This window comes from Heterocephalus glaber, unplaced genomic scaffold (assembly GCF_053883595.1).
Source record: "Heterocephalus glaber isolate CG9 unplaced genomic scaffold, H.glaber_assembly_v1.0 deba00001497, whole genome shotgun sequence".
Taxonomy (NCBI): domain Eukaryota; kingdom Metazoa; phylum Chordata; class Mammalia; order Rodentia; family Bathyergidae; genus Heterocephalus; species Heterocephalus glaber.
In genome coordinates this window covers 57,358,934-57,369,261 of record NW_028258320.1, presented here as the reverse complement: position 1 = coordinate 57,369,261, position 10,328 = coordinate 57,358,934, and the positions used below count along the sequence as shown (strand labels likewise).

General features: G+C 38.6%; 1 protein-coding gene across 1 annotated transcript; it reads left to right on the top strand.

Annotated features, from left to right (window-relative positions):
* The first annotated feature begins 1,291 nt into the window (after positions 1 to 1,291).
* Nps (neuropeptide S) lies at positions 1,292 to 4,802 on the top strand. The gene is given in 2 exon segments (XM_021253484.1): positions 1,292 to 1,414; positions 4,623 to 4,802. Coding segments are annotated over 2 exon segments (303 nt in total).
* Positions 4,803 to 10,328: the final 5,526 nt, after the last annotated feature.

The following is a 10,328-nucleotide window of genomic DNA, read 5'->3' as shown; positions in this document are numbered from 1 at the left end:
TCAATCCTTTGGTGCTCTGGAAGGCCCTTTGTCTCCTGGTGTCCATATGATGTCCTTGACAGAACTCTGATCAAAGATGTTTGGATCATCTGTCCCAAGCTCCTAATCATGTGATGTAGATTCTCTCGAGAGTATGGGTCACCGCTTTCCCTTATGATAGGCAAACTGGGGCTATAAGATTGACAGTTGCATGAGAATCATGCAGAGAGATGGTTCCCAAAAGAAAGGAATGCATCACTGACAAACAGGCACCAAATGTCTCAAACACAGGGCAGCTTTGTCCTCCAAAAGGTGTTGATCTTGAGGAAGCAAGAATTTTCCCCAGTTGCTTGGTATTAAAAAAATATGTTGGCACCATCTCACAGACACTAGTTATCCAAGCAGAAATCACTTCCCTTGCTTTTTTCCTCCACTGTAAGAGTGAACAACATCTGTGCATGCTTAGCACTCCTGAATCAATTGATTAATGCAGATGCCCACTGAAGTGAGAGGTTATCACACACACTGCCTGGAGAAGTTCCATACCCTAGGGAGGGAAGGAGGTCAAGTGGGAAGGTATTCATAGAGCTCTGGACCTGGGACTTTGGGAGTATCCATGGGAGGGACAGGCACAGTGCTCCTCCTTTGATTTACAGGACTAGAACAAAGGGCCATGCTATTTACTTATTTCCCTGCTTTGACTGCTGATGTCCTAAAGGAAGGAAACTTAGCTGGAAATTTTGAATAATCTGCATGCATCATTTGTGTAGATGCTCTTTGGTCTTGTAATGATTTCCTTTGTGTCTATCTCTGAAACAAGATATTTGAGAGATTCAAGGAAATAGTGTCATCCTCCTTAACTGTTGAAAGTCTATGCTTCTGAGCTAAAAACAAAGACAAAAACAACAAAAAGGCTTTGAATCCCCTGGCCACAATGTCACAATGATGCAGTGTAGAGGGGACAAGACTTTTGAAGGGCACTCTTAATGGCAACCTTTAAAAGAATTTAATCCTTGGTAGTTCCATGACAATGTCTGTATGTTATTGTCCTTTTCCCACTCAATAAGAACAAAAGGCCACATCCAGAGAAACTAGTCATTTGTGATGAGACATGATGACATTTTAATTTCTGAACTTTTCTGATATAAAATAGCCATCCAGGAAGGATCTGACGGTAAGTCTGAGGAATTTGGCAGTAAAATCACCGATCTGCACAGATTTTGGAAAGTCCAAAATGATCAGGTAAATACAGTATTTTTATGTAAAGAGAAACATTACATTTTTGTATGCTTTTTAATTTATACTTGCCTACATGAAATTAAATCTGAGATTTTTTTCCTTCTTACTCTGCAGCTTATTAAAACTCAGTCTTATCTTAATTCTGTCCATTTCCACAATGTCTGTGTTTTGGTGTTACCCAGATCTGTCTTCTAAGGTAAGAGTTTCACCTCTATTTTTTATGGTTGAATAGATGGCTAGACTTGTGGAATATCTAAATTCAAAATTTCCTCAAGAAGTATGCAACAGAAAAACAATTTATTTTATTTTTAGAACTTTCAATGAAAAAAAGTGTAATCAGATTCAGATTCAGAAATCAGTAAAAGGAAACATTTATGTGATAATAATATTGGACTACATTAAATTGTTGTGACTTACTTAGGGTTGGTCCCTGTGTAAATATTCATTCCTATGTAAGATGTTAATTTTTGCCCATGGAAATTTATTTTTTCCATATATATATACATCCACTCATAATCACAGTGGCTACTTAGCCATTGAAATTATATAGCTAAGATATGGTGGTCATCTTTCAGAAACAGCAAATTTCCTAATTTTACAAAACAGACTTTCTTTGATGCAGAATATAGACAAAATGGTAGATCTCAGTGAAATATTACATAAATATTAAGCCATATATTTATTCAAAAGTATTGATTGAGTTCACTGAACTGTTCAAGACATTTAGAAAATAAATATCTTTCTTTGGTATATTTAACACTATTTCCATATGATATTTGAGTTTATTTTTATGTCAATATTTTGTTTAAAATTTTAAAATATCTTAGGTTGTTGATGATATTTTGAACTTTAACTTTTCTTCACTAAAACTTAACCTGTCACATTGTAATTCCTAAAATCAATGTAATTTATGAAACTGCTTTAGGATAAAGAAATGTCATATAAATCCTAAATGATAAATCTGTGTTCAAACATAATATTCCAGTTATTTGTTTATTGGCCTTCTCACTAATCTTCACATCTGTCATTTTTCTCTTTCTTGTTTATTTAATATAGCTTCTTTTCTCTGGCTTCCCTCCTATGAGCATTCAGCACTAATTTAGTCATTGATTCTATCAGACAGCACATTGATCAAGCTGATGAGTCACAATTCATAAATTGGTATATTTTCTCATGTGTCTTCCTAATTACTTTTTATTCTTTCCCCAAAGGTTTACTCATGACATTTCTGTTGAACAAGAAGCACTTGTCTGTAGCTGTTTTTAAAAATTAAGAATATTTGTTCTTCTAAAGTACTTATGGAACCATCTTGCTCATAAATGAAATATTTCTTTCACCAAATTTTCCATATTTCTGCTTTTGAAGTTGGCAACTTTGCTCTCTTTATAACTCCTTCATGCGGTAATGGTGTGGATGGTATTTGTGTCAGTTTGATAGTTCAGGGAGAATAATAATGCAGGCAAGTGACATATAAGATTTTATAATATTTATTTCAAACTTCATACAAGTCCATCAACCAGGCTAGTATTTAATATGATTCTACCCTAACAAGAGCTGCCTTTAGATCAACAAAGTGCTTCAGCATCCTTTTTGTGATGGCTTAGGAATCTCACAACCAGAACCAGAATATTTCTTTTGCAATACAAAGGTGGCATCAAGAGTATTTCTGGAAAGAAATGGGTTGCTTCCCTCCCTGAATTGACTCACACGCTTCTCCTGCTGGAGATGTAAAATAGATGGCATTTATCTATCACGTTTAGGTTCTCTCTGTTAGCGCAAGGGAAAATACATAGTAGTGTCCAACTAAGAATTTTTATTGATTTTTCCATAACCAATATTTATGAAATGATCTTTGACTATGCACAGATCAAAAAGAAAGACAAACAAGTCCTTATTTTTCCCCAGGCCAGTAGGAATGGGTTGCCTGGACCTCTGACTGCTGGAGTCTTCAGTGGATCACTCAGCCAGAGCAAAGATTTCCGGGAAGCATTTTGTGTACTCTGGCCCCATTTCAACCTCCAAATACAGTAACTTGAGGCCAAACTGTTCTTCTTGCACCAAGATAAAGTCTATAATTTTTACTTTGTAGTATGCATCTTTATTTACAGTAAAATTGTTTAGCTCTCAAAGAACAGTTGAGAAACCTGAGCTTGTACTCAAATGGCTCAGCATGACTAAACTTACCTCCAAGTCACTTCATTTCCCCATCTAAAGCTAAAGAATTGATGGGATTTGCTTCACAGAGCTTTTTAGGGGATAGACTAAGATGAGATATCCAAAGCATGTATCACAGAGATTACTGATAAGTCATTGCTTTTATTATCAATGATATTTGTATTAGTCCCTTGTTAATGTATTATGATTCTTCTTTTTTTAAAGTTAATTTTATTGGCACATTTTAAGTATACAATATGACATTCATCATTAGAGATTTGTACCTGTACATAATATCTTGATTCTTATTTTTTCCCCATTCCCCTGGCCTCCCTTCAACCCCTCCATCCCTCCCTATTTGCAAAGACTTTGTTTCCATTTTTTCATATTAATTCCATTCCCTTCTTTCCTTTCCCCTACTCCTCCCACTTCCCCTTCCCCTTTGCCCCTTTTCTTCCTATTTCACATTATCTATTAAACGTTTTGATCCTTATTTACACTTTCAGTTTCTCACACCAGAGAAAGGATGATTCTTCTGAAATAATGCAAAAGAGAAAAATGACAAGTGTTGACGGTGTCACCTGAGTCATACATGCAAATTTGCCAGCTCTGACTAGGCATGAACTGTGCTCTGATATTTGATCCCCTCATCTGCAAACAGAGGATTGAACCATACTTCTTTAAGTCTAGTGTGAGCTCTGAGGTTTTGGACCTATTTCTTCTACCATTCAGTGCCCCAATACCAGCTTGCACTCTCTGGGCCTTGAACCACTGATGAGAAATTGAGCAAAAGCCGAAAGGTAAAGATGTTAGGGTTCATGCGCAAGACTTTCTTATGGAGAACCTAGCAAGTAGCCTAGGACCACAGAGGGACTGTTCTCCTCACTGAAACCCGGAGTCTCATCTCCCTGGGTGGTTTTTCTGCCTGAATTTGAAACACGATTTCCAAGACTCATTAGTGCCACTTGAAATATTTCTTATAAAAAATAGCAATAAGATAACTGTGTTAAGTGCATGATGTAAATGCTGAATAGCAGCAATTAGTGTAAACATTAGGCAAGTGGGTAGATCATTCCAAGTAATATTTTGTATCCAGATAAAGTATACATTGCATTTTAACAAAATTTCCACCCTTAAGAGATGAGATATATTGGATTTATCAGCATTAAACTCTGGAAATTGTTACTGTGGAAATAAACTTTTAACCTTAGAGCTGTATTCTCTCCTTCCTCCCCCATCTGAATTGCCAGGTGTCTGAAAAATCTGATTACTTTCTCATCCTGTTGAACAGCTGCCCAGCCAGGCTGCACGGGAGCGAGGGACTAGCTTTTCTAAAGCCAATTTTGGAGAAGACATCTACAAAAAGGTCCTTTCGCAATGGAGTTGGCACAGGGATGAAAAAAACTTCCTTTTGAAGAGCAAAACCATGAATAAGTGTGGGAAGGACTCTAGGAATTAATCTCAAAATATGTGGAGTGTGACTGATGTGCTAAAAGTCAGTTGTATCTTTATCATTAAGTGTTGGTTTGCTCTCAATTTTCAAATATGTTTCCTCTTCTAACTGGTTCAGAGTAGATTGAGTTTAAAAAAAAGTGTAAACCTGTTATAAACTTCTGCTTGTGAAAGAAAAAGCTATTTATGTACTCAGTTAATAGCTTTCTCAAATAGGAATGGACACATTCATTTTGATCTTAAGTTGGCCAGAATTTGTATTTTTACAATGATGACAATAGTATATTTCCTTCCTATAATATTATAATATTATGATATCAGAATATTGCAGTGTAGACGTATACTATTCTTTCTTTTAAACATGCTTGTCTTAAATGACTTAGCTGGACCAATTCTGTTGGGCTGTGTTACTTCAGTTTGTGAAAGTTTCTTAAAATTAGTGAAAGTTAAGATAGTGGTATAGTTATACCAATCAATTAATTGGTACTTGTAACAAACATCACCATAGCCCTCTGGATATAATTCTTGTCTCTGTTTTCTAATTCCAAATATACTCAAATATGGACTGTCATTTTGTCTTGGAATTTTTTTTGTGTTTTGAAATCTTACATGACATGCTGTCAATGACAATGACAAAAGAGAGATTTCTGCTTGCCATGTGGTTGGGGGAGTTTGGGAGCTTTGTTCCTCAAAACTGGGCCTAGTATAGTACCCCCCCCCACTCCTCTCCTTCTAGGAGAGCTGTTTGTTGTTTTTTTTTAAAAGCTAATGCCATTGGTTGTTGTGTCATTGTGTTGTTGTTGTGTTCATTTGTGTTGAATTCTGCCACACGCTAATGGTGTTCACCGAAAGCCACATGCAGTTCCCAGACTGGGAGTTTCAGAAGCTGTGGAAGGACACAGTCTTTGGTCACTGACTTCAGACAGAGACAGAGTCCGCAGAAAATTGTACTCAGGGAGAGCAGGTCTCACAATAGCCAGGTAGGTCTGCTCACTCAAATGTATCCTACAAAAAGCACCCTTCAAATATTATGTTGAGGAAGTTACCAAGAACTCATCCACAAACACTAAACCTCTACAGTTCTGTGTTTTGTCCTTGTCTTTTGTGAAAACATGTTGTTTCATGGTTTGGTGTGTATTGGTTGTAGTCAGGATTGTCAAGGGAGTAGATTTAACACAGGTCACATGATTTATAGGCTTATTTTATAATATTCACCCAAATAAGTCAAGTGCAGAAGAGTGCAAGAGATCTGTCCTTGTGCCAGAGACCTGAAGAATTCAGCTGAGGGCCTGGATCCCATGGTGATGTCCTCCACGAGTCCAGCCTACAGCAATATCACAAGGAGCTGCACTGGGGAGGCCCAAAGGCCGGTGGTGGAAGCTAGGAAGTCTGCACCACTGGGATAAAAGATCTATTCCAAGAGGCTGAGGGATCTGCACTGGAGCCAGGAAGCAAGGCTCAAGGTGAAGACCAAAGCTCCCTTGGAGGAAAACAGCAGCTGTCCCCGGTGACAGTGAGGACCTCAGCTTCTCTTACGAGGAGAACAGCTGAGTTTGCATCAGGAAAACCAGCTTTAGAAAGCTTCTCTAGGAAAATCAACAGCATGCAATCTTCCCCTCCTGTTCTTCTTTTATGCCGTTCTGGCAACAATCCTCAGGTGGGCCTTCCACGCCAGAATCACACAGACTCAGTTGATCTGGGCATTCCAAGTTGACCATTAGTTTTTCCACCACAGTACTTATTTTGTTCTTGCTACCCAAACTAACACCACGTATTTGGAGATGAAATAACATTATATCGAAGATACTCATTAGGGGAAGGGACAGTGAAGAATCAGGGAACATCAGGGAGACATATTTTGGGAGGCAGAGAGGAGGCTTCCAGAAGTAGAAGCCCTTTAGGCAGCACGCTCTGCCCTGCCCTGGTTACAGACTGTCTCTTATCCCTTCCCAGTGGCACTTTCCTCCCTGCAGACCGAGAATCTCCAAGACCTGTGACTATTTTCCCATGACCCTCATCTGCCTGGGGCTTTATGTTGTTCTGCACAACCTCACAAGTCCAGTGCCGAATATCTGGGCTAACACTTTTGATTTCTCTTTGGGGACCTGGGTCCCCTGATGATGCTCTCCACAGAGCCAGAGGTACAGTGTTCTGTATCTGAGATCCCTGCCATGGGATGTGGGAAAAGAGGAGGAGGAGGAGGAGGAGGAGGAGGAGGAGGAGGAGGAGGAGGAGGTCACACAAACCACTGTTTCCTGCCCTGCTCTCCTCCTGTTCCCCAGATCCAAAAAGCAAACCTGTTGCCTTCTTGTCTGTTCTTTCTCTTATCACATAGTCATATATAAGGGGGAGGGATGAAAACTCCAATAACTCTAAATGATTCTTCTTAATGTAATTCACTTTATTTTCCTAAGGTCACCTCCTGCTCCTTATTCCTGTTCTTCTAGACACACACACACACACACACACACACACACACACACACACACGGAAGGAGGGAGAGTAAGAGAGAGAGAGAGAGAGAGAGAGAGAGAGAGAGAGAGAGAGAGAGAGAGAGACACTGTGACTAGATCCAAAGGTGAAATTTGGGTATCAGGTATGAATACATGAATACCAACACTGTCTGTCACCACCCCCAGCAGCGATGACAGAGGCTCAGGGTGTGGAAGTGGTAAGGGAAGGCAGAGTGAATACAGCCAAGGTTGCTCCTCTGGCTGTCCACTCCCCTGTCCATGGGTCTGGCCCTCCCTGGGTCATTGTCATACAACAGAGTCCATGGCACTTCCCCTAGTACCTCCTCCTACTAACAGTGCATGCAAGGTTTCACCAGCCCAGTGGCTCTGTGGCATCATGACTATTGCCTCTGCTCCCCAGATACATGCTATAGGGCTGAAAGAGGCTCTCGTGGAGGTGTTGAATAGAGGAATCAGCCTGGAGGCATGTTCAAGGTTGATATGTGAGCTTGCAATCATTGCCTCCTCCTACCATTTGGGTTAGTTTCCCATTTCTGCTTGAGGGCTTTAGAGTGTCTAAAGTCATTGAGAAAAAAATATATACATATTCTGCCAAAAATGGATGCACAGTTCAGGAAAAGAAAAATAGTATGATTTTTTTTTTTGGTACCGGGGATCGAACTTGGGACCTTACACTTTCAAGGCAGGTGGCAGCACCACTGAGCTAAATCCCTGGCCCCAGTAGTATGATTTTTTTTAAACAGATGGCATTACCCTCATATGGGGGCCCTGGAGGATGTTGTATGTCGAAGAAAATCTACTACACTGCCCGCTCTTGAGAAGAAATTGAAAATGCATCGAAAATGCAGCAATCTCAATGACCAAGGAGCAGTTCACCATACTAATAAACCTCTTATAATTGTAGAGGCCAAAGATAACTTGCACTAATCTCATGGTATCTTAATAAGTTTAGTATTAAAATATTTAGGCAAATTTTTCTTTTCCTGAAGGATATATATGACATATAAATGACATATCTGACTAGTGGAAGCTCCACTCTCCTTTTTCTTGACCCCCAGATGTGCCTTCTCTCTTAGAGCATCTGGATTCATTCCTTAGCAGTTGCTGCTGGGCTCTGCAGCACCACAAGGCCTAACAGGCAATGTGTGAAGTACTTCCAGTAAAATGTAGAAGTTTGTCAGGGAAATTGGTATTTCTTATCTGCCCAGCACTATTGGTGAGGAAGCTAATTGGGTTGTCTGATAGGCATTATTTACTACTTCAAAACTGCATTAATAAGCTTGTGGAAAGTGTACTGTTGATGGGACACCTTGTGAATGGAAGAGGAAAGATTGCCATTTCAGGGAATTCATCCTAATTTCCTATTATTTGCATTTATATGGATTTGTTGGAATAATAAAAGACCAAAACCACAACTGGAAAATTCTCTTCCTATTTCTGGATCTAAAATATCTTTTTAACCTCAAGGGGAAAAGCACTGTTTTAAAAACTATTTGCACTCTAAAAATCATAGCAGATTACAAATGGGCAGACAAAAAGGAAAATTTGCTTTCTGAGGGAAAATTATACCTCTTGCTAAGGTTTGAGGAATAGAAATGTTTTAGACAAGTAGACACTAGGATTGCAGCAATCAAGAAAATAAAATTATTGGGATGGAGTTGGAGAAACATGTGATATATATGTAATATAACACATTTATACTCCCAATAATATGTGGACAATTTGGCAAAAATTTTTCAGGGAAATTAATATGTTTTGTTTGACGAGTTATTGCTGGGGAAGCTAAGTAAGTAGACTGGTGAATACTATTCAACATGTACATATACATTATATATAATTATAATATATATATATTACATACACATAGTAGCATATTTCCATATAGGGTGTATATACATACTATTTCAGATAATTATCTACACATGTATATAGGATTCTAGATGATAATAAAGAGAAAGCTGGGAAGAGAGAGGGTAGTTGGATAGAAATTGGGAAGTATGTTCTGATGCAGTGGTTAGAAAAGGTATTGGTACAACGGATTAGTAAGAATTCTAAAATTCTGGGAGCAAAAATGAGCATGTACAGAATGAAAAGAAATGAGACTAGACAAATAAGGGGATTTCTGGAGACTTGGGAGACTTTTGCTTTTTCTCTGAATGACACAAATAGCCACTGGAAGTTTTCAGCAGGGAAATGACATTGACAAATATATCTTTTTTCCCCCTTAAATTCTTTTATTGGTACATTTTAGGTAAACAATACATTTACATTTATCATTGGGTGCTTGTACCTGTACATGATGTATCTTAGTTCTTATTTTTTTTCCCCATTACCTGTGCGCCCTTCACCCCCTCCATCCTTCCCAAATGTATCTTTTAGCCTTCATGAATTCACAAGAATGAGAAATAAAGTATGCACACAGTAAGTTTAAGGAAAAGTAGCAGTAATTCATTCTGTGGATACCTAGGGACATAGATTGGCTTCTTTCCTTGGCTGCTGCACAGTTCTGCCCTGAGAAGCAGCTGGCTGTGACTTGCAGCCTTTGGCCAGGAGTTGAGGGGAAGGGTGGGTGCTCTCTATAGTGCTAAGAACATTCAGAATGGTGGAGAAGTCCTGGCCCATCATTGAAAACTTGCTTATGGTGGAATACTATCCCACCTGATTGTTCTTCATGTAAGAATAAGGTACTTTTCTTCTTACAAAAATGTCCTGAAAGTTTTACGGAAGTTATCTCCATTTTTTTTGGAGGAGATGCATGAGTGAATGGAAAGCCCTGGCAAAGAAATATAAGAATTAAGATTTTCACTTTGCACTTTAATTTTTGAGATGCACATCTCATTTTCTTTCTGTTAACTGTTTATTTCTAACATTGAATCTTCAAAAAACAAACAAAGGTGTCTGTTAGAAAAGTTTTATTTCAAACACTCCATTTCATTCATCTTTGAGCAACTCCAGGGGGAAAAGAAATCAACATTTCAGGGAAATAAAATCTGAAAAACAGCTGGGTTTCACTTCTCACATATAGTAGGA